The 24,061-nt window shown below is 44.0% G+C and overlaps 1 protein-coding gene across 3 annotated transcripts in view; it reads left to right on the forward strand.

Annotated features, from left to right (window-relative positions):
- PREX2 (phosphatidylinositol-3,4,5-trisphosphate dependent Rac exchange factor 2) overlaps window positions 1–24,061 on the forward strand; it is a 233,498-nt gene that overhangs the window by 191,729 nt on the left and 17,708 nt on the right. For all 3 annotated transcript variants that reach the window (XM_053248942.1, XM_053248944.1, XM_053248943.1), the window contains exons 36-37: window positions 12,798–12,864; window positions 14,511–14,701. In XM_053248942.1, the coding sequence (XP_053104917.1) occupies window positions 12,798–12,864; window positions 14,511–14,701 (258 nt within the window). The remainder of the gene's footprint in view (window positions 1–12,797; window positions 12,865–14,510; window positions 14,702–24,061) is intronic.

The raw sequence follows: 24,061 nt of genomic DNA on the forward strand, positions 1-24,061 counted from the left end.
GTGTCCACCATCTTGGATCGGGGTGGATGGCATCATTATGAACTGCACCATTGAAGTGTTCCTGTGTGTCACTCACTACAACTGTACCAAAATTTGGTTGAAATCAGTTAGACAGTCCTCAAGTTGGTGCATTTGCACCTGAAAAATTCACACATCCACCATCTTGGATCAGGGTGGATGACATCATCACAAACTATGGCACTGAGGTTCCCCATGTGCTCCTACAGCTGTAGCAAATTTGCTTCAAATCAGTTAAGCAGTTCACAAGTTAGCCCTCTTGCACCTTAAAAGTTTACACATCTGCCATCTTGATCAGGGTTGATGGCATCATCACAGGCTTTGTCACTGAGGTGTCGCTGTGTGTCACTCCCTGTAACTGCACCTAATTTGGTTCAAATTGGTTAGACAGTCCACAAATTAGCTCGCTTGTGCCTCAGATGTTCATGCAGCCGCCATCTTGAATTGGAGTGGATGACATCATCACACACCATGCCATTCGGGCATCCCTATGTGCCGCTACCACTGGAGCAAATTTGGTTCAAATCAGTTAGGCGGTTCACAAGTTACTCCACTTGTACCTCAAAGGTTTATGCATCTGCCATCTTAGATTGGGGTGGATGACATAATCACAAATTATGCCGTTGAGGTGTCCCTGTCTGTCCCTACAACTGAACCGGATTTGGTTCATATTGGTCCAGGTGCTGTGAAGTTGATTGTGGGGGACACATGGATACACACAGAGAATGCCAGGTGATCTGATAAGCCTACTGGAAAGTAGGCTAAAAACAGATTTATTTATTTATTTATTTATTTATTTATTTATTTATTTATTTATTTATTTTTTGATTTGATTAATTTGATTTCTATACCACCCTTCCCAAAATGGCTCAGGGTGGTTTACACATAGAAATAATAAATAAATAAGATGTATCCCTGTCCCCAAAGGGCTCACAATCTAAAAAGAAACATAAGATAGACACCAGCAACAGTCACTGGAGATACTGTGCTGGGATAGATAGGGCCAGTTACTCTCCCTCTAATATTTATGCAAATATTTGTCTGTTTGTTTGTTTTTTATTTATTTGATTTATATACCGCTCTTTCAAAATGGCTCAGACGGTTTACATCAAAAGAAAAAAAATTAAAATCAATTAACAATTAAAATCAAAACTATGGGGCGATTCTCACGATCAACAAAAATCGGGTTAGGAGAGCCTAGCCCAATTTTTGTTGATCGTAAGAACCACTGGGCTCGCAGCCGAGCCCGGTGGTTCTGGAGCGGGTAACGCGCTCGAGAACCCCTGCTAAAAAGCAGGTTTGTGGAGCGAGAGCTCCAGCAAACCTGCTTTTTAGGATCGTGAGTAGCTGCGGCGCGCCTTCGTGCTGCGCCTACTCATGAGTAGACCCCCGGACGGGAGATGAAAAGCCGGCTCCGGGGGTCTCCCCAGTATGCCCTGCGTGCTCTCGCAGGGCATACTGGGGCTTGCGGGGGCTGCGTGGCCCCCACTCCCCCCACCAGCTCTGTCACGGAGCCGGCAACCGTGTGGGCGGCCGATCCGGCCACCCAGGGCTCCCTGCCCGCTCGTCTGCAGGGAGAGCAGGCTTAGCCCGTTCTCCCCGCAGTTGTTACAAAAGCGGGTCTCACGGATCATAAGACCCGCCTCTAAATCAATTAAAAAATTAAAATCATGTAAACGTTAAAATCATTAACATTAAAATCATTTAAAACCAACATTAAAAATTTAAAACCATAAATCTAATTAAAAGCCTGGGTGAATAAATGAGTTTTCAGTGCCTTTTAAAAAGTTGACAGAAATGGGGGGGCTTATTTCAACAGGGAGTGCATTCCAACGTCCAGGAGCAGCAACGGAGAAGGCCCATTCCTGAAGAGCCCTCAAACAAGTTGGTGAACCTCTCCAGATGATCTTAGCAGGTAGTCGGGCTCATGGTGAAGAGGACCTCTTAAATCACAGGACCTAAGATTTTTAGGGCTTTATAGATAATAATCAGTACCTTGTATTTTGCTCAGAAACGTATTGGCAGCCAGGGTAGTTCTTTCAACACAGTGGTAATATGGTCTCTCCTAGATGACCCAGAGACCAACCTGGCCGCCACATTCTGGACCAAGTGTAGTTTCCAGGACTCCATACAAAGGCAGCCCCACACAGAGCACATTGCAGTAATCCAGCCTAAGGGTTACCAGAATATGTACCATCATTTTGAGGTCGTTCATCTCAAGAAATGTACGCAGCTGGCGTATCAGCTGAAGCTGATAAAAAGCACCACTGGCCTGGAACACCAAGGAGAGGTTTGGATCCAGAAGTACCCCCAGACTGAGTACCTGTTCCTTCTGGGGAGCATGACCCCTTCCAGAACCAACAGATCAACATTGTCTCTGCACATTAAGTACCTCCGTCTCTTCTGGATTCAGCCACAGTTTGTTATGCCTCATCCAGCCCATTATTGCCTCCAGGCAGGCATTTAGGGAGGTTATGCCTTCTCCCAATGATATTGACATGGAGAAATAGATGTGGGTGTCATCAGCATATTAATAACACCCTGAACCAAATCTAATGATCTCTCCCAGCAGTTTCATGTAGATGTTAAACAACTTCGGAGACAATATGGAGCCCTGAGGGACACCATAGGAAAGTTCAGATTTCGAAGAACAACAGTCTCCAAGGGACACCATCTGGAATCTGCCCGTGAGGTAGGCGCGGAACCACTGCAAAGCAGTTCCTCTCAACCCCAATCCCCTCAGACAGTCCAGAAGGATACTATGGTTAATAATATTGAAAGCCGCCGAGTGATCCAAAAGGACCAACGGAGTCACACTCCCTTTGTTGATTCCCAATTGGAGATCATCCATCAGGCCAACCAAGTCAGTCTCCACCCAATAGACTGCCTGAAAGCGAGTTTGAAATGGGTTTAGATAATCAGTTTTCTCCAAGACTGCCTGGAGCTAGGGGCCACCACCTTCTCAATCACCTTGCCCAGCCATGGAAGGTTGGAGACAGTTGTTTAATTCTGAGGTATCCAAGGCAGCCTTCTACATAATTGGTCTAATGATTGCCTCCTTAAGACAAGGAGGCATCCTGCCCTCTCTCAGAGAAGCATTTATCATCTCTTCCAGGCCCTCAACAACAGCCTCCCTGCCAAATAGTATAAGACATGCTGGACAAGGGTCAAGAGGACAGGTGATAGACTGAACCATTCCAAGCAAATTATCCACATCCTCAGGAGTCACAAACTGGAATTGATCCAGAGTCATCACATAAGAAGAGCTGCTGGACACCTCAGCATCAGACTCTGTAGCAATTGTGGAGTTTGAATCTAAGTCGGCCCAAATATGAGAGATTTTGTCCACAAAAAATTCATTAAAAACACAGTGAGTAATTGTTGGTTCCAAGTACCAATTCAAGGGGGAAGGGGTGCACATTAGCCTCTTCGCAACCCTAAACAACTCAGCTGGACAAGAACTTGAAGACATGATACGGGAGGAAAGGAATTGCTTCTTTGCCTCATGTATCGCCTGAGCTTAGATCTTCAAATGCACTCAGTGTAGTAATCTGTTGGATTCGAGTCAAGTCTTTCTTCACTTGTGCTCTCGTCATCTACCTCGCTGCTTCAGCCCCCGTAGTTCTTCAGTATACCAAGGGGCCAGTTTCAAAGCAGTTTGGAGAGGATGCTTAGGAGCGATCATGTCCACTATGCTGGTGAGTTGATTATTCCAATTCTCCACCAGAATATCGACAGGGTCACCAGCAGAGCCAACACTAAATCCCTCCGAGGCTTCTTGGAATCCTATTGGATCCAATAACCTTCTCGGGCAGACAATCCGAATGCCCTCCCCCGCCCCTGTGCAGGTGGGATGTGGTTTTGAGTCCAACCTTAATATGAATTAGCAGAAGCATTTCAACATACAACTTAATGTATTTCCATCCCACATATTTCTTTCTCCACTCATCTCTCTGTCTCTAAAGCAGAGGTCATACTTGACCACCTAGCACAGTCACAGTCACACTCAGAGTGCAGGCCAGTGGCAAGGTGCAGCGACCACACCATCTGGGACAGACTAAAGAGGATTTTGGGGCCCCCAGGGGGTTGGAGGCCCTGGACTTCCACCCGGAAGTCCAGGGGGAAGAGCAGTTCTGGTTGTGGTACAGCATTATAACTTCACCAGTATTTAACCAGGACGTACAAACCAGCTTCTAACCTTGTTTCAAATTCGGTTTCATTTAATGGCTGCTTCCATAATATCCCAAGTAGCAGTTTAGAAATGTTGCAGGACTAACATTTTACAGTTCAGGGTTCTAACAGTTCTGTGCGAATAAACACCAGTCTGGGATTGGAGATATACATTCAATGGAGTGCTATGCAAGCAACATAGTGAAATATCAAAAGCACTTTGATAGATTGAGGTTCAAATATATTCTTGTTAATTTGACATTTCTATTTTTCATTAAGAAATCAATAAAATCATTAGGGTGTTGTTATTTTGGTTGGTTTGTGGTGACAATTATCAGTTTGATGTAAGCAGCCCAATGATGTTCAGTTACAGATGATAAAGAAAATTGTCACAATACATAGGAAAGGATCAGATTGTAGAATAAAGGAACCATATATCAAGATAGGGGACCACATCCAGAGCAGTGCTAGCACAAGGCAGAGCTAGTGCAAGCATTTTTCTCCTGCCATCCTCCTCCCCACAGGCCCCAGAGCTGCCTGAAAACCTGTTCCCAGGTAGGGATGTGTGAGTCGGCTGAAGTCTGAACCAGACCACCCCTGGGTCTAAGAACCAGTTCGTAGGCTGGTTTTGGAGAGTATACTTGTAAAGTGGAATCAGCTACGATTCCCTTTTACAAGTAAAGGGGATTCCCTACTCTAAGAAGGGGGGAGGTGGTGAAAGGAGAATCCTTTACCTTTTGTTTCCCACCGGCAGAGATGGTGGCCATGGAGGCGACATTGGATGGTGACCAATGGTGGGCTCCTCCAACCCTGTGCCAGTCTGCATATGCACGGAGGGCCTTAGAGTGGCCTCTGTACGTATGCAGAGGTTATTTGCATCACCATGCAAATCCCATGGTGAATGCTTAATTTGTTTCAGAGAAAACCATAACATCTATTTCTGTAAAATCTGCCTTTTGTTTTCAAAACAAAGGCAAAAGGGAAGGGAACTTCTTTTAGGAGCTGCTCTATAAGAGACTGCTCTCTGGCCTCCAACCCCGATGCCAAACCTGTTGACCACATCCATCTGATCTGTCTCCGGATGAGCAAGCGACTGCTCCACCTTCTGTTTCACCCATGAAGGAGACCAGGTCTTACAGGGTACAGGTCATAGAGATGGCTAAGGATCCAGGCCTGGAGATTCAAATAGCCGTCCTAGAAGTCAAGATTTTTTAAAAAACACCCACTCAACTCCTATTCTAGAGGAAGAGGTTCAGTGCCTGCTTGAAAATGGTGCAATACAGCTTGTTCCAACTGAGGCTATGCACAGCGGTTTCTATTCTAGGTACTTTCAGGCTTCCAAAAGAGACAGGGGACTCTGTCCTATTCTGGACTTGAAATAGCTTAATGAGTTTGTGCACCTGAGAAAGTTCTAGATTATATCCTTGCAGACCATCCTTCCTCTCCTGTCTGAGGAGGAGTAGTTTGTGACCTTAGATCTAAAGGATGCTTACTTTCATATAGCTATCCAGCCACATCCTTGGCATTACCTGCATATTTTCTTAGGGTCCAGGGCCTACCTGTATATGGTCTTGCCCTTCAGCCTGTCAACAGCACCCCATGTTTTCACCAAACACATGAACACAGTTAAAGCCCACCTACACACGCAGGGTATTTCCATATACCCCTAATTAGATGACTGGCTGATAAAAGGCAGATGCAAAGATTCCCTTTACTTAATGTTCAGTACACTCTGTCTCTTCTGACAGATCTGGAGTTGTAGTTCAGCTTGGAGAAAATACACTACCGCGCTGTATCTCTTTTACCGGTGCTGTTCTAGATGCGGTTTCAAAGCATGCCTATCTCCCAGATGAATTGAAAGACTCTATTGCTAACCTGATTGCTGTTCTTCAGGCCATGCCAAAACAGAGAGCTTGCACCATCCAATGCCTCTTGGGGTTGATGGCCTCCTGCACTACTATGCTTATCTGAAGATGCAGAGGTTACAGAGTTTGTTCCTCTCTGTTTTTCAGCCAAACCTGGAAAAACAGAGCAAATGGCTGACAATACTGTCCCATGCCCTATGCTCCCTTTACTGGTGGACAGTGTCTCATTCCCTCTCTTGGGGCATTATCTTTCATCTCCAATCCCCTTCATTAACCCTCTTTATAGACGCCTCCCTCTGGGGGTTGGGGAGCCCACTTTTGCAGTCTTTTTGCAGTCACACACACAAGGCCATTGGGACACTCAACAGCAGGCTCTCCACATCAACTTCCTCAAACTCCTGGCTGTATTCCTGACCCGTAAGGCATTCCAGACTGTCCCAAAGGGGTGTGCAATACAAATCCACTTGGACAATACAACCACCATAGCTTATATAAATCACCAGGGCGGCACTATCTCAGTTTTGGATAGATTAGTAAAACATACATTTTTCCAAGAAATGTTTTAATGTAGTTGGTTTTTAGATCTGTTCATGATAAAGATTTACTTTCAAATATGTGTTATAAAATGTAATAAACTAATGTACTCTTAGGTATGCTCTATGCAGGGGAATCGCTATAATTGAGTGAAAGGGTTCAAAGAACCTGGGCTGAGGGCCCCCTAGCTCCACCTCTCCCTATTTTCTTTATTGTCTCCCTCACTGAGGAGCCTCCCGAGAGAGGGGTAAACACGAGCCCCTTTTCCACTAGCTACACCTCTGGCTCTATGTGTACAAAATGTTTTATCTATTGCAGTTTAAACATGTAGTAATGTTTACTGCACATAGACTAAGCATTAAGATTTCATGCTTGTCACTTTAAGTAGATGCGAAAATATTATCTTGTTTTGGGCATCATGCCAAATTTTCCATTAGCTTTCCTCATAAAATTTGATTACAGTCCTAAACAAGCATTTAGTAATTAAGTGAAGTGCTTTGGAAATTTGTATGCTGTCCTCAGCTTGCCATGTTCTGAGAAATACCAAGGATAATTTTGTGAAAAGCTATACAAGTTATGTGCTATCAATTTTTCTGTAAGTGTCAGCTAATTGGTGAAGGAAATTATTTCATTCTTTTAGACAGCATACATTCTGAAAATGAAATTGGTATTCCAAATTATGTTCTTCAGGTTTAGTACCTCTGGTTAATGAATAACTGGAGATTAATGCAACAATTAGTTTAATTGCATTTTCTATAATAGTGTCCATACAGCTTCATTTTCTGCACTGAGCTGATTACCTTTCTTATACTCCTCTGAATGTGGACTACTTAGATTTAACTGAAATAACAACAGAGACATTATGGCATCTTAATGCCATAAGTAAATGTAGGAGTAAATGTATTGTGGTATAAGCTTCCATGGACTGGACTTCACTTGATCAGGTGCATGACGTGTTTTCCACAATACGCTGATGTTTCTTTGTACATGACTAAAAAGCAAAAAAATCCCAAACAGTGGCTGACGTGTTCTGCAGTGTACCATGAATGGTTCTGTACCACCTGCACTACTGTGGGCATCTAAAAGAATGTAGCACTACAGTCATCCTTCACCAACCACAAGGGTTTCCCTCTGGCAAAACCTCACAGTTGGCAAATTCGCAGTTGGCAGGCAAATGAAATAAATGGGAATCAGGGGTTTAGGTGAACTGCAGTTGCAAAAAGACCAAAAAGTCAAAGAAAAAATACCCAAAAACCCTGCCAAAAATCACCCGGAATCCCTTAAAATCACCAAGAATAAGTAAGAGGAATAAGCAAATTGAACCTTTGGAAAATTTTGAACCCCACCCCCCCAAAAAATTACTTGAAGGCATTTTTTACCCCCCACCCACCCACTCAAAATCACTTTAAATTGTGAGGAGTTGGCAGGGTCAGCAAGAAGAATGAATGGATTGAACCTCTGAACCATGCAAAATTGCAGAACCCCCCCCCCAATTACTAAAAAAAACCCAAACCTTTTTTCCGCAAAGGACGCCGATCGCCGGAGGCCCGGTCTACCCGGCCCGGCAGGTAGACCGGGCCTCCGGCGATCGGCGTCCTTTGCGGTGTGCGCATGTGCGCGCGCGCCAAGCGCCTTCAGTATGCAGCAGGCCTTCCTAGCGAGAGGAGCTCTGTCCGGTAGCTCCTCTCGTTTTTTACTAAAGCATCGGGTGAGGACTCGGGCGGGCGGGCGGGCAGCTGGGAGGGAGGGAGGGAGGGCTGGCGGGCGACGGCGGCGGCAGCAGTATTGGTAGTTTTGGGGGTAAATCTGCTCGTGGGGGGGGCGGGGGGGCAGCTGGTTTCCAGCGCCCCGTTAGTCTGTTAAATACGGGCGCTGGAGGGGGCAAAGAGGCGGGAGGGGTAAGCAAGCCCTCCCCGCCCTTAAAGAAAGGCCCCCCTTCGGTGCCGGTCCGGACTGCTCCGCACCGTGCACATCCCTAGTTTCAGTTGGCTAGACCAGTCACAATTTCCCAGTCACGGATACTCAAAACGACAATTGGGAAAACCACCATTGAAGAGGGATGACTGTATTGTGCAAGAGTGATCTTGTGCTAATGCATAAAATTGTGCAATCACACTTAAGTGATGATGCTCTTGTTTTTAATGGCCATACTGTCACGCTAGCGAGATTGTGCAAGAGAATTCTTTTAGGCTCTCACAGAAGCCTAGGCAGTGCAGAACCACACTTGGGTGCTTACCAAACCCCAAAGCAATTGGACACTTCTGTGATTATTGATGAATTTCTGAAGATTTTTTTTAACATTTTTTGCATTTTCCCATAGGGAATAAAGGGGATTTGAGGATGACTCATCAGCCCCCCTGGGGTGGGGGGTGCCTGGGCACAAAGTGGGTTTGGGGGCAAGGCACATTGGGCCACAACTCCCCCCTAAATCCCAAAGCCAGTGGGGTTCATATTTTTAAAAAATATATTTTTAAAAGATTTTAGCCTGTTTCAATGCAATGAATAGGAATTGCTCCTCCATTCATAACAGTAGAACAGTGTGTGACCTAATTTGCTGTGAAGTCTCAAGTTGAGCCTGTTCGAACCAAACCAGGCTTGCTTGGTCCAAACTTGGACCGGCATTGCTAATGCCAAATACCCTGTTTTCTCTGAGGTTGAACCTTCGAACCAAACCGGTTCAAATTTGAACCTGTTTGCACACCCCTGTCTGTAGCCAAAAGGAGAAAGGGGCCTATGAGTAGTGGGCAGAAGGTCAACGGAAAATCTTGGGAGCCTGGTGAGCCAAGCATCCTCCCTCCCCAGTTGTCATGAGGAACGGCTAGGATTCAGATAGAGTTGGGGAATGAGCTGCACCTGGGGACCTGTAGGTGGGTGAGACAGGCGACAGACCAGCCTCATGATGCAGAAGTTCTTCTTCCCTGTAAGAAGGGAAGGACAAGAAGGAAGGGAGGAACTGCTAGAGGGCAAAGTGAAGAGAATTGTTTCTTCAAGCGCAGATAGGACAGAGCTTGAGGGTCTACAGAAGAGCATCCGGTGAGATGCTCTTGGAAGATTGACATTACTCACTGTGAAGCAATAGGAACCCAGAGGTAGACAAGGGAGGGGGACGGAACCAAGGTAGCCAAGGGAGGGGGACGACCTTTAGGGGGACGGAACCACCATAGGCTTGGAAAAGCTGGACAGGAGAATAAGGGATGTTGACTAAGGAGCCATAGATGTCTACATGTTATCTTATCCCACTTCTGAAACAAGGGTGTGCGTAAAGTTTGTTTTTAGCTTTTTTTACACCTTGAATGTTACTTTGGTTTGTATAAGTGTACTTATATTTCCACGGCCACCAATTATACAATGAAGCTTCTGTAAAATCGGTTGGTTTCTCCAACCTGATAACATGGCTTTGCAGACTTGAGGAGGGTTTCTTACAGAAATCACTCAGATGTACTTTAAAACAAAACAAGAATATTTATTTAAAGATCTTATCTGAGGTTTATTTGTTTACACTACTGATTAGAAGGGCTGAAATCTTGCTTGTTCACAAAGTTGATGATTTGAACTTTTCACAGTACTTAGTGACTTTACACACAAAATATAAGGCTTTTCACCTTCGAACCCAGTTTCTTCCCACAACTGTACTTCACAGCCCAGTCTTTATTACATAAGATCCTAATAACCCAGTCGTTTTTTCCTTAGCCTGTCTTATCCTTAGAACTCCTCCTCTTTGAGATTGTTCCTGCCCAGACCCAAATCCTCACACTAACTGAACTTCACTTCCAACTTCTAACTGTTAATCTCTAACTGCCTCTTATGATTGACAGCTTCAATGAGTTTTAAATAATTTGCATAAAAGTAGTCCTGCACCACTTCATCAAAGGCTGTACCACATATATATCTACATTTATATGCCTGCCAAGACTTTATTTCCAGAAATGTGGTTTCTGGTCCATAAAAACGTATATTACAATAAATCTTTACCTAGTTAGTTATTCCCTACTAACTGAGCAAAGGGGTACCTTTTTAAAATGGTTCCTTTTATAGTTACCATGTCGGGGGTAGCCAGTGTCTCTGTTCAGTCTAGTATAACCTCTCTCCAGTGGCTGTTATTATGGTTCCTTTGTGTTTTCTTTTTTGAGCCCTTTTGGCACAGGGAACCATTTTCTCATACCTTTTGCTATGTAAACTGCTCTGAAAACTTTTTCAACTTTCGTCAGTTGATGTTGATGATGATGAAAAGTGGTATATTATTATTGTAGTTATTATTTATTTATTGCATTTGTATCCTGATGGTTTTTAAGATGTGACAAGACTTTTTATTTTTGTTTCTGCTTTGCTTTTGCATCAGATTAACATGGCTGATTTATCTGCATTGTATTTTCAGAAATAAGTTAAACAGACTTTGTATGATGTAAAAATGCCTGTGGCTTCACAGTTTAAAATGTTTCCCTTTACTTGGTTAATGTTCAGTTTGTGCATAGCATGAAAGCATAGAGGGAAGTTGGGGGGAACCCTTTTTCCATCAATACTGAAGGAGCTATTAATATACTGTAGCCACTTACCTTGAGCAGACCTTTTCCTTTGCCATTTATTTTTCCACCATTCAGTTTGTTTTTTAGCTTTCCTTTTGATTCTGAGTACATTCAGAAAGGCATTACAAACTCAATTTAAGTGAAAGTTACAGCATTTGCACTATTTGCATATTTCTGAAGTTAAGTATGCTACATCTTATATCTGGAAAAAATAAGGTTGGTGTGTGCTGTAGTATGCATAACAGTTAAGTTTTAAAAAGTTAACTTTTAAAAAGATTTTTATAAGACGCAGTAAGGAAGACTTATCAGTAGAGGAATGCTGGAGATTACAAGTGTGAGGTGCACTGCAATGACCATTCCCTGTGTAATTATTTCTGTAGATCTAAATATAGAATCAAAGCTGTGTTTTGCATTTCCTTCGCTGAAATATAAGCATTTGAAACTTAGATCCTGCAAACACTTGTATTTATTCCTGGATTTATATCCCACTTTTCAACAGTAAATTTCAAAGTGGTTTACAAAGGACAAACAATAAAAAAGATAGGATGATACAGACAAATTTAAAACCACAATGAGCGAAATATAAAAGTGCAAAGCTATAGTAGTAATAAAAATCAGAGTTAAAAGCATTTATGAGCAAACGGTCTTCAGTCTCTTTCTCTCTCTCAAGGAGGGAAGCAAGGTAACATCTCCATGAAGAGAGTTCTAGATGGGGTGCTGCCACAGGGGGGAAACCCCCATTCCCTGGTTGATACTTGTCAAATTTCCAACAGTGGCAGACAAAGGATAGGGCCTCTTATATTGCCATATGTAAAGGCTGCTCATGTGGAGTGCCAGGATCTGTGCAGATCCCAGCACTCCTGCCCAGCCTAACCCTGCTGTTAAGCCCAGCACTTATCCTTATTCAGCTGCCAGGACTGTGTGTCTCCTTGGGCAACATGCAGCCCAAGGAAACACAGAGATGGGCACTTAGAGCACCTGTCTGACAGGGGAATCTCCCAGCTCACCGTGCTCAGTGCATTGTGGGATTCCTGGAGGCTGGAGAAACATTCCCTGGCTCTGGAATGCTGCACGAGTCACCATGGCAGTGATCATGTGCATGGTGACATAGCACTGCTTGGGCTGTCCACTCCTGGATCATCTGGAGGAAAGGTAGGTAAAACACTGCCTTCCCTTCTCCCTCCCTCACAAGCCCAACAATGGTGTTGTGAATGACCTTATAATCTACTTTATATTGTTTTAATTACAGTGGTTTGCATGGGAGCCACTGTGGATGGGATTCAACTCTGTGAACACAATCCTGTATTCTAATCATCAAAGAAATGAATTACCTATTAATACAAGCAGTCATCAAGATTCTTTCAACAACTTGTAACTAAAGCAGTTTCCTAAGTTTGGGTTCTTTAGCTTTATGAGGAAATATGCAAACTTTTGCTTACGTTTATTCTGGGGTGCATTTGTTCTCAATACAGTTCATAGTTCAGCTTGCCTTAGCATTATTAAGGTTTTCACAAGCAGTTACAAGGGATGGTGCACTTTTGCTCTTCATTGGTGTTTATGGTTCCCCTTTCTTTTGTATACTGAATACTTTTTGAAATGTAATAAATAGGCCAAAGGACTTTGCTTTAAAAGTACATTTTAGAACCAACTGACCCATTAATATATTGTGGATGTTTTGTTTCCTCAGGGCATTTTACCTGGACAAGTCTAGTCTTCCAGCTAATTCAGCATCAAAAGCTGCCTACATAGATAAGGTATACCAGAATGATATGTGTGTAATTATAATCTTTTAGCATCTGAATCAGTTCTGTTTTGGTGTGATATTCCAGTGCATGCCATCCACAAGGAATTCTCTGCTATGGGAAGTGTTGATGGGCTCTAGCTTGGATGGCTTTAAATGGGGCTTAGACAAATTCATGGAGGACAGGTCTATCAATGGCTACTAGTCTGGTGGCTATAGAGGCAAGATGCCTCTGAATACCAGTGCAGGGGAGCAACAGCAGGAGAGGGCATGCCGTCACCTCTTGACTGTGGGCTTCCCAGAGGCATCTAGTGGGCTGTTGTGTGACACAGGATGCTGGACTAGATAGGCCTTGGGCCAGATCCAGCAGGGCTGTTCTTGTGTTCTTATGAAAGCATTATATTGCATGGGATCCAGTAGGTTAAAGGGCTTCATTAATCACATTAAATAATTCTCATTCTTATGGGACCATGACAGTAAGGACTCTACACTGGGAAGTGGGAAGGCTAACTGCTACTACTTAATTTCAAGTCTGGTATGTTCTAGAGATTCAAAGGATTCAGGGGACAGAGCTCATTGACCTAAACCAGGATAGCCAATCTTCACAGACCAAGAGCCAAAAAGCTAGAAGATGCATGGCAAAGAGCCACATGTTTAGGCAATTCAAGATTTTGTATTTTGTAAATACAAATAAATGTATGAATAACAACAAACAACAATAAATAAATAAATAAATGCATTATTATTTGTTGCCAACATCCATTAATAAAATACATACTATTGTCTTCATAGTATTAGTATACATACTAATACATACTATTATCTTCTTAGCACAGGCAGGTTTTGGCCAACTCTTTCCTCAAAACAGCAGACTTATTTGGAGCATAATAAGGGTGGGAGGCATACCTATTTATCCCTCAGATCAGTAGTCTTTTCCTCTGCCCCTTTGACCCTGACACAGTTCTTTTACAGCACCAGATGTTGTACACACAGCCTCATTGTATTGGCTATTTCTGGGGCAAGTATCCCTCGTCTTGATCTCGTGAGACTTCTGCATAAGCGGGGGTTGGAGGCATGACTTCCTTATATAAATAAACATAGTGGTACTCTAATGGACAGCCATGCTTAAGGATTCACATGCATGCACATCAAATGTAAAATGAGCATAGGAGAGCCAAAGAGCAGGTATTGGGAAAGAAAAAGTGGTTCTCTGCAGATGTTGACAAAATTACGAACCTGCTTTAGGGGCTGGAAGGGATTTTCAGAAGAAATCTCTGATGTGGGGCCTTCAACTGATTAGCTCAATTTCCTTTTCTTGGCTCACCAGTGTGTTTAATCCCAGTTTTGGGAAAGGATCCAGTGCTAGTGCCCTCCAACTGCCTGTCTGAGGATTGTTGTGGGTCTGAGAGCTTTATTTTGCTATTTTCCAAATTGTTACTTGCTTGGCTGCCCCTGGAAGAAGTCAGGTACTTTTTATATTAGTTATGGGATCTACAGTTACTGATTATGTACATGAACGACAGAAAGGTAGTATGGTCTACTACAATGTATGGTCTGAATGCATACCCAGGTCACCTACAGCTTAGTTTTGTTGAAGTTGTAATTAATTATATTCATTCCCCCAAATTTTAATGAAGTAGTTTTGTTATTTACTTGCAGCTGATGCGACCCATCAATTCTCTGGATGAACTTTATCGGCTGATGGTATCTTTTATACGATCCAAGCGTACAGCAACATGTGCTTACACAGCCTGTAGTGCCTCTGGAGTTGGACTACTGTCAGTTTCATCCGAACTCTGTAGCAGACTTGGAGCTTGCCACATAATCATGTGCAATAGTGGTGTTCACCGGTATGATAATTCACCCAATTTTTAAATTGCAATCACTGCCATTGAGTTTGAAGATTAGTAGTGTGTTCAATACATTGTTGTATTTCTCTGAAGTCTGAACGTGTATGTAAAGCTGGTGTGACATGGTACTAAACAGCATGAGTTATGAGATAGAAGTCTTCAGTTTAAAACTCAGCTCAGCCATGATATCACTGGGTGACCTTACACATTATCTCTTATCCTAAGCTCCCTCGCTCCTATATTTTGTAATATGGACATATCAGTAGTGAACTATCTTCTAGGGCTGTTGTCAGCTTAATGAGATAAAGTGTGTGTACTGCTTTGAGCAGTTTGGTTGAAGAGCGATATATAAATATTTGTTGTAGTAGTGTAGCACTTTGAGAGCAGAAGAAAACACTAGAGTAGAATCCAACCACAATAAAGCACTATGAAACAGGGAGTGAAACTATTTAAAGAATTGGGTTTGCTTCCAGTTCAGAGAGTTTTTAACTCTCTGGTTCAGTTCCCATTCAGACACTGGTTGACATTTAGGCCAACGAAGTGTAGGTGCAGCTAATGCTGCACTGATGCTATGGGGAAAGGGCAATTTTCATCAAACTCCCCTTCCCACTGTGACTTCCAAAAATATGTCCCTGAGAACTGCACAACCCTCAGAATGGGGATGTGCTCGAAGCGTTTCAGCACCTCTATTTTGAGGCACCAAAACAAATGGCTTTAGGGCAGGAAGGTTGATTATGGACTCGATAGTTGTGTTACAACATCTGGCAGAAAAATATTCAGGGAAGGCCCCAGATGCATTATATACAGCATTTGTGGACTTAAAGTTCGCATTTGATTCGGTCCCGAGAGGTAGGTTATGGGAGAAACTTGCTGCAACATCCATAGACAGGAGACTGCTTTACCTGATACTTAAACTCCATGATGATACCTCACTAAGGGTCCGGCTTAACAACAGAGGACAGGTGACTAGGCCGATCAGCACGAGACGGGGGTTCGGCAAGGGTGCATTTTGGCCCCTATGCTTTTTAATTTTTATATTAAACTCAAATTGGTCTTAAAAGAGTGTTATGGGCATTGGCAGATTTTTGCACCACCCAGGAGCTAGCCATAAATTATGACAAAACCAAAATTATGGTTTTCTCAAATAGACCTAGAAACTGTTCCTGGTCCTTAAATGGCCATAAATTGGAGCAAGTGAGGCAATTTAAATACTTAGGATGGGTTCTGCAGGCAAATAAGAGCTTTGCTGCCCACAGGGATTATGTAAGTCTCAATGCCCAAAGAGTCACCTTGGCAATTCAATCTTTACATATCAGAAAACGTGCCCAATCAGTACAGGTGCTCCTTGATCTTTTCAAAGCCAAAGTTTTGGTTCTACTTATGGTGGGTGCGCAGATGGGCGCTTACACTAACTTCCAGAGGATAGAAATTGTTCAAACCAAATTTCTCAGGGGTATACTGAGGGTTGCTCGGTCTGTCCCCAACACATGTCTTAGACTGGAAGTGGGCTGGCCTACTGTTGCAGCTAGAATCTGGAAGGCCATGTTCAGTTTTTGGCTCAAGTTGTTTTTCTGCCCTGATGGGCTTGCCCCATTAGTCCTAGAAGATTCTTTTAAGACCCGATGGAAACGGGCCATTGACAACAGAATAAGTAGGTTGGGTTTTTCATCTTTGGTGATAAGACAGATGGGCCTCGAGAAGGCCTCAGACGCCATAAACCAACGCATAATGGACATTGCCAGGCAGGAGGATGCTAGTAAAATAAGATCTGGGGTTTTTATGGGGGCCCAAATTGATAGTTGGCTCCTGGCTTGATACTTGACAAAGCTATCCTTCGTTGAACACCGTAGAGCAATGACTGTGGCCAGGTTCAATGCCCTTCCTTCAGCCGTCCTGGAAGGGCAATTTCTGAAAATCCCTTATCTCCAGAGATTGTGCCCGTGTCATGCAGGAGAGGTTGAACATGTGTTGTTGAATTGTTGTTTCTATAAAGAGCTAAGAACAGAATTAATTTCCCCTCTTTTAAGAGATCGCAGATTGACCTCAGGTCGTCAGGAGAAAGTGGAGTTTTTTCTTGCAGACTTGGATGATTTCACCTCGACAAAAGTAGCCAAGTTTCTTTGTATTGCAAGTAAACTCCGCAGAAGACATGTTGAGAGGTTAGATGAGGGCATAGTATAGTAGGAGGGTGAACAGATTTTATCTAGACAAAATTCTTCATGTATGATACTCTTACTGTACTGTTTCTATTGCAGTTTCTTTTGATGTTTCTGAAGTGACGTGTAGATTTGTGTGTGGTTTTGTTGTATTGAGTGGCCGTTGGCTGTAATAACCTACTACTACTACATTTTCATTTCTGTATTGTATCTTGCAGGAGCTGCTCTAGAAAATTTTATGTTAAGTAACATTCAGCAAACTGATATAGTAAATGTAGAGCTGGCAGAAAGATATAGCCTGCAATCATTTCCACTGCCTCGGCCACTAGAAACAGAGTTGCTTCATAGCAAACTGTCAGATAATATCCCTAGATAAATGCTTCATTCTTTGTATCAGCCTCCACTGGATCAGCAGAAGTATATGTGACATTATTTTTCTGCATTCTGTAAAGTACACATACAAAATTGTTGCTCTCCCAATAGCTGTCAAGAGCACTATGTCTCTCTGAGAACAGATTACTCTAGTGTAGCTCTTCAATAGCTAATGAGATTGTATATTTCACCAGATTGTCTCAGATGCTACTGTATATTTTGGATTCAAAACTTCTCAGGCCAGTAGGAGCCAGCCTGTAGAACAGAAATTGATTAGAAACTTCCTCTGGGAATACTGTGTTCCTTCCCAGACATTCTTGCAGGTCACCTCAGAAGCACTGACGTAGGGTGAGTCATCACTCCTGTAAGCCAAGTACTTACCTGATCTTACAATGAAAGTAGTGTGCTGCAGCCCCCATCCCCACAACACCTGCTTTTTAACCCTCACACATTGGGTGCTGCCACTAGCTCCCTCCTTCATGCCTTGTGCGCAATCAAGATTAATTGGTGCAGTTTATCAAAGTTATTGCTTGCTTTCAGCTATTCCCACCATCAGGCCTTGGGCCCAAACCAGATGATCAGTGCAGCACACTCCAAAACCATCTTTGTGGCAGCTAACTCAGGGTTGCAGAAGCCCAGATAACACCCCTAAGGCCTTTAAGCCTTGGATTGTGCAGGCTCAGGCTAGATGGGCAGAACACAGGCTTGCACTCGCTAGTGGCTCCAACTATAGAAGTGGCAATAGATAAGGTATGGAACTTTTCGTTGACTCTCTGATGGACCTCGGAACCTATGTTTGTGTGAAATAATGTCACATTCCATCAGATGCTCCACCTGTAACCATTCTGTGCTTGTGCAGCATAGGCCTAGCTATGAATGAGAACTCCCCCAGTTTGAACCTCGCCTTTTGCCATAAACTCACTAGGTGGTCTTAGACAACCCATTCCTTCTCAGCCTCAACTCTTCAGGTCAGGCTTTGAACACTTGGAAATGCTATACAAATGTTGTACCATACTTGCTCAGTCCCATGTCTTTATAAATGTGTGCCATAGTTGTGTGTCCATGGCTGGAACACAAACTCACTTTCAGGGATACTTAGAAGCTGGGGGAAGGAAAGAAGAATTAACCCAACACAAATATCAGAAGAATTAACCCTTTCCCTACTGCAGCCTGCTCTGACCAACCAGTTATCCATCCAATAAAATGGGCCTAGGGCTAGGCTGACTAGCATGAAACCAGCATGTATGAATAATTTCAGATTAGGTCTGAACAGTGAAGCATCACGGTAGAATTCTTAGGAGGCAGACAGAGTCAGCTGGAAAATACTTTTCTAAAGGAAGTAATAAATTTTAATAAAAGAACATTACACAGTAACCAGGTACTGGGTATGAGTTGCAGTTTTAAGATGGAAGGCGGTTTCAAGAAGGAGCGGGAAGTAGGAACTTACACAGCCATGCTGCTTGCGGGATGAATTCCAGTGAGTAGACACTTTAGAAGAGAGAGAGAGAGAGAGAAAGAAAAAGAGAGTAAATTAAATGTTCTTTGTGTAAAAGAGGAGGGGTGAGTGCATGAGCCTGTGGCTCTCTGAGGCTAATTTTCATAAGGCAAAACCATCATCTGACATCCAATGGAGGAGATGAGCAAAGGGAAGAGAGCTGGTCTTGTGGTAGCAAGCATGAATTGTCCTCTTTGCTAAGCAGGGTCTGTCCTGATGTGTATTTGAATGGGAGACTATGTGTGAGCACTATAAGATATTCCCCTTAGGAGATGGGGCCACTCTGGGAAGAACACCTGTTCAAAGGCCCTTTTATGGGCCTCCAAACAGGTTCGAACACTGGCTGGCTAAAAGGTTTGACGGTGAGGGGTCTGCCTTTAAGGGTGGGGGAGGATGCACTTACCAACACCACCACATTCCCCCCACCAGCATTTGATTTCCTAAATGTCAGTCGGGATAGCAGCATACCTGCCTGCCTCCCCGTTGCCCCCTTTACCAGATGTAACCAGAAGTACTGGATGCGTGCCCAATACTTCCGGTTACATCCGGTAAAGCCGGCAATGGGGCAGCAGGGAGATAGGCTGCCACCCCAACGGACCTTTAGGAAATCAAGCATTGGAGGGGGAAACACAGCGGGGCGGGGGGAGTACATCCTCACCCACCCTTAAAGTCATCCTCCCACCGTCGAACCAGCACCTGCCGGTTCTGTGCACATCCCTAACTGACATCTCCAGATAGGACTGGAAAAGACTTCTGCCTGTAACCTTGGAAAAATTGCTGCTAGTCTGGGTAGATGGCTCAATGGGTCTTACTCGGTATAAGGCAGCTTTCTATGTTAGGAACATAGGAAACTGCCATATACTGAGTCAGACCATTGGTCTATCTAGCTCAGTATTGTCTTCACAGACTGGCAGAAACTTGAAACTTTCTGCTCTTCCCAGGATGGCTTCATCCCCTGAGGGGAATATCTTGCAGTGCTCACACATCAAGTCTCCCATTCATATGCAACCAGGGCAGACCCTGCTTAGCTATGGGGACAAGTCATGCTTGCTACCACAAGACCAGCTCTCCTCTCCAAAGGATGAGGATGTTCCTATCCTGACCAACGTAGCGTGGCCATCCCTAATATCACTGCTGATGCCTTGCTACTCCCCATGCTTCTAAAGTGCAGGCATTTTGGTGCAAGAGCACAAATACTTTTGGAGCTTGCTCACACTCTGGAAACACTTTCTTAGAATGGAAACATGTTGCTGAGCTCCAAATTATTTTTGCACTTTTTTATTTGCACGCTTGCGCAAGTGTGCCTGTGCTTTGGAAACATGGGGATTAGTGTGGTGTCAGCGCCAACGCTAGCAGTGTCCACACTGCATTAGAAATCAACTGGTTTCTTGCTTTGTCTGAGCTGGGCTTCTATCTACAATGTCTCATTCCTCTCCTCTACAATGTTTGCCTTGGTTTAGTTAAATTATGTAATATTTATTCCAGGATTAATGGATTGCAAAGGATGCTTAGAGCTTTGGGGGAAATTCATCTGGGAGGCTGTAGGAAGAGTTTAGTGTTCCCATAGGCAATTTCCAGTCAATTTTTGGTATACGAGCTGCCTCCCATTGGCCTGAGAAGAATATAATCCATTTTGGGGATCTGCCCCTGGAGGCTTATGGATCCGCTTGGATTTCAGACGGCCCTCGGGGAGTTTCCAGTGTCCAGAGCTGGTGACCCTGTCGAGGCCTTGGCTGATCTCTGGAATGGAGAGATGGCCCGGGCTGTTGACACGGTTGCTCCTAAATGCCCTCTCCGGCTTGGTGGAGCCCGTTCGGCTCCTTGGTTTTCCTCGGAGCTTAGGGCGATGAAGCAACTCGGGCGACGGCTGGAGCGACGCTGGAGGAAGAGTCGTCACGAATCCGACCGAACACAGGCTAGAGCCCATTTTAGGAACTACTCCATAGCGGTGGGGGCAGCGAAGAAATGCTTTTTCTCCGCCTCCATTGCGTCTGCTCAGTGCAGACAAACAGAGCTGTTTCATGTGGTGAAAACCTTGCTCCACACATCCCCCCAGACAATGGGGGAGGAGCCATGTACAGCTCTTTGTGATCGGTTTGCCCGTCGCTTTGCAGATAAAGTCGCTTGCATCCGTGCTGACCTGGACTCCAGAGTTTTGGTAGTTCCGGCAGACGTGCCTTTGGTACCATCTGGTCCTGTTGTGTTGGATTCTTTTCGGTTGGTGCGGCCTGAGGATGTGGACAAATCCTGGGCAGTGTGCAGGCGACTTCGTGCACTCTTGCCCTTCATGGCTAATAAAAGCTGCCAGGGAGGGGACAGGCAGATGGCTGGAGGTGATCGTTAATGCTTCATTAAGGGAGGGCAGGATGCCATCGTGCCTTAAGGAGGCGGTGGTAAGACCTCTATTTTAAAAGCCCTCCCTTGATCCCTCCAACCTGGACAGTTTTAGACCTGTGTCTAACCTCCCCTTTTTGGGCAAGGTGATAGAGCGTGTGGTGGCGTCCCAGCTGCAGAGGGTCTTGGATGATACGGATTATCTGGACCCTTTTCAATCTGGCTTCCACCCCGGGTATGGGACTGAGACTGCCTTGGTCACTCTAGTGGATGACCTACGCCAGGAACTAGACAGGGGGAGTGCATCCCTGTTGGTTCTGGTGGACCTCTCTGCGGCGTTCGATACCATCGACCATGGTATCCTTCTGGGCCGCCTCTCGAGTATGGGAATCGGAGGCACTGCGTTGCAGTGGTTTCGGTCCTTTCTTGAGGGGAGGGTTCAGAAGGTGGTGCTGGAGGACTACTGCTCGGCCCCGTGGCCGTTGGCCTGTGGGGTCCCGCAGGGATCAGTCTTGTCCCCCATGCTGTTTAACATCTACATGAAGCCACTGGGAGAGGTCATCCGGAGATTTGGACTGAGTTGTCAGCAATATGCGGATGACACTCAGCTCTATCTCTCCTTGTCATCTGATCCTAGGGAGGCGGTGGATGTCCTTAATCGGGGGCTGGAGGCCATGATGGGTTGGATGTGGGCTAACAAACTGAAATTGAATCCGGATAAGATGGAGGTACTGTTGGTCAGTAGGAGAGCCAATCGGGATGAGGAGATTTTACCGGTTCTGGATGGGGTTGCACTCCCCTTGAAGGAGCAAGTACGCAGCTTGGGGGTACTACTGGACCCGGCTCTGCTTTTGGAAGCTCAGGTGGAGGTGGTGGCCAGGGGTGCCTTTGCACGGCTTCGGCTGGTGCGCCAGCTGCGTCCCTTTCTCGAGAAGGCAGATCTGGCCACGGTTACCCACGCCTTAGTCACGTCGCGGCTGGATTACTGTAACGTGCTCTATGTGGGGCTGCCCTTGAAGAATATCCGGAAACTGCAGCTAGTGCAAAACATGGCAGCAAGGGGTTTATCCGGAGCTGCCCGTTGGGAACATATCACCCCCATTTTGAAAGAGCTGCACTGGCTGCCGGTTCGTTTCTGGGTCCAATTCAAGGTGCTGGTTTTGACCTTTAAAGCCCTAAACGGTTTAGGCCCGGGGTATTTGAGGGACCGCCTGCTCCCAAGGGTTGCTGCCCGCTTGACAAGGACATCTGAGGGGGCCCTGCTCCGGGTGCCGACAATGAGGGAGGCCCGGCTGTCGTGCACTCGGGACAGGGCCTTCTCTGTTGCTGCCCCCAGACTCTGGAATGCTCTCCCAGTGGCCATTCGTTCCTCGGACTCCATCACAGCTTTTAGAAAGCTTGTAAAGACTTGGCTTTTTACCCAGGCTTTTACATGATCGTTTTCTACTGCGGCTTCTCTGTGTTTTTATTTGTTGTATTTGTTGTATTGTTTTTATGCCTGTTTTTATATGTTTTTATACTTTTAACATGATGTTTTTATTGTCTTTTTATTGTATGTTTTTAACTTTTGTAAACTGCCTTGGTGTTATCTTTTTAACGAAAGGCGGTATATAAATGCAAAAATAAATAAATAAAATAAAATTTGTGAAGTGATACCTGAGACAATCTGAGAAAGGAATATTACAGAAAGAATCTAAACAACCACTTTAAAAGTATATATTTAGGTCTTTTCTCTTCATTTTGTATGAAGCCCTGAGTGGCTTCAACTTTCTCATTAATGAAGAATTTATTTAAAAGTCACTAATTAAGAAAATCCATCCAAGAAATCAGCATGGGTAAGTGGCAGATGGATAGGATGGCAGGATGTTTCCAAAAGAAGTATGAAAATAAAACCCGGTGTTAATGTAAGAACACTATTCTTACTTATTTTTAGAATACTTTTCATTTATTTATTTTATACTTATTTTTAGAGTGATCTGAGCATTCCCACAGCAGCAAGGAGTGGATTATAATCTGTTTTACATTTTGTGCAACCCACTGAGATTAAGTACTTTAAATCTGGTTTGATTTCAATGGGAGAGTTAAACATGTATTCCTGTATTACAATGTGTGTTAGATTCCTGTGTAACATGTAGTTCTGGTCTTTGCAATTGGGTTTGCAATGTTTTTGTTTTTTAATGTTTAATCTATTTCATGGCTATTCTTAAAGCAAAGCTCTGATGTTTCCGTAGCTTTAACTAAATATTTTTTATTATTAGTTAATTTGCAGTGTATTTTCGTCTCTCTGAATTTAAAAGAAGAACTATTATTTAAAATGTCTTTAAAAATGGTCTGTTTTCCCTCTCCAGTGCTGAAAAGCACACCCCCAAAGATATACAAACCCCCAAAGATAACAAACACCAGCACAGCTATCCTTTATATAGCTATCCTATATTTAGCTATCCTATACAGCTATCCTATATATAACAAAGGATTCTACTTGCTATTGTGTGAGGGGTTGTGCTATTATGTGTTCATGGGTATATTGCAGTCAATCTAAATGTGCTTGGATGTGCTTTACCTAAATGTGTGGGAAAGCTTTTAATATCATCAGTTTAAAAATAGAGGCTGACATTCCCAGCAATGTAACATGGTGGTTCAGAACCATCTGTTCCATTATAGGGCTCTCTCTCACACCCCCACAATATTGCCCAAGACGGTTGCTCTGGTACAAACGACCCATGTGTGATTGCAAGTTGCATGCTACTTGCATTATTCACAGTGCAAGTAGTGTGCATTTTAAAAAGATTACTCAGAAAATCTTACCTCGCCCGGTATTTGACAGGGTATTGAAACATTACAGTCTGGTCAATCAGAACACATAGAAAAGCTTGCCCTGGTACTGAAATCTGACAGGGAACTGAAAAGTTACATTCTTGACTATGAGAAAAAACAACCAGAAATGGAACATATGATGGGGTAAGATAAAATGTTCATGTTCTTGTCCATGAGAAAACAGTACCT

This window comes from Hemicordylus capensis, chromosome 4, assembly GCF_027244095.1.
Source record: "Hemicordylus capensis ecotype Gifberg chromosome 4, rHemCap1.1.pri, whole genome shotgun sequence".
In the NCBI taxonomy this organism is placed as follows: Eukaryota; Metazoa; Chordata; class Lepidosauria; order Squamata; family Cordylidae; genus Hemicordylus; species Hemicordylus capensis.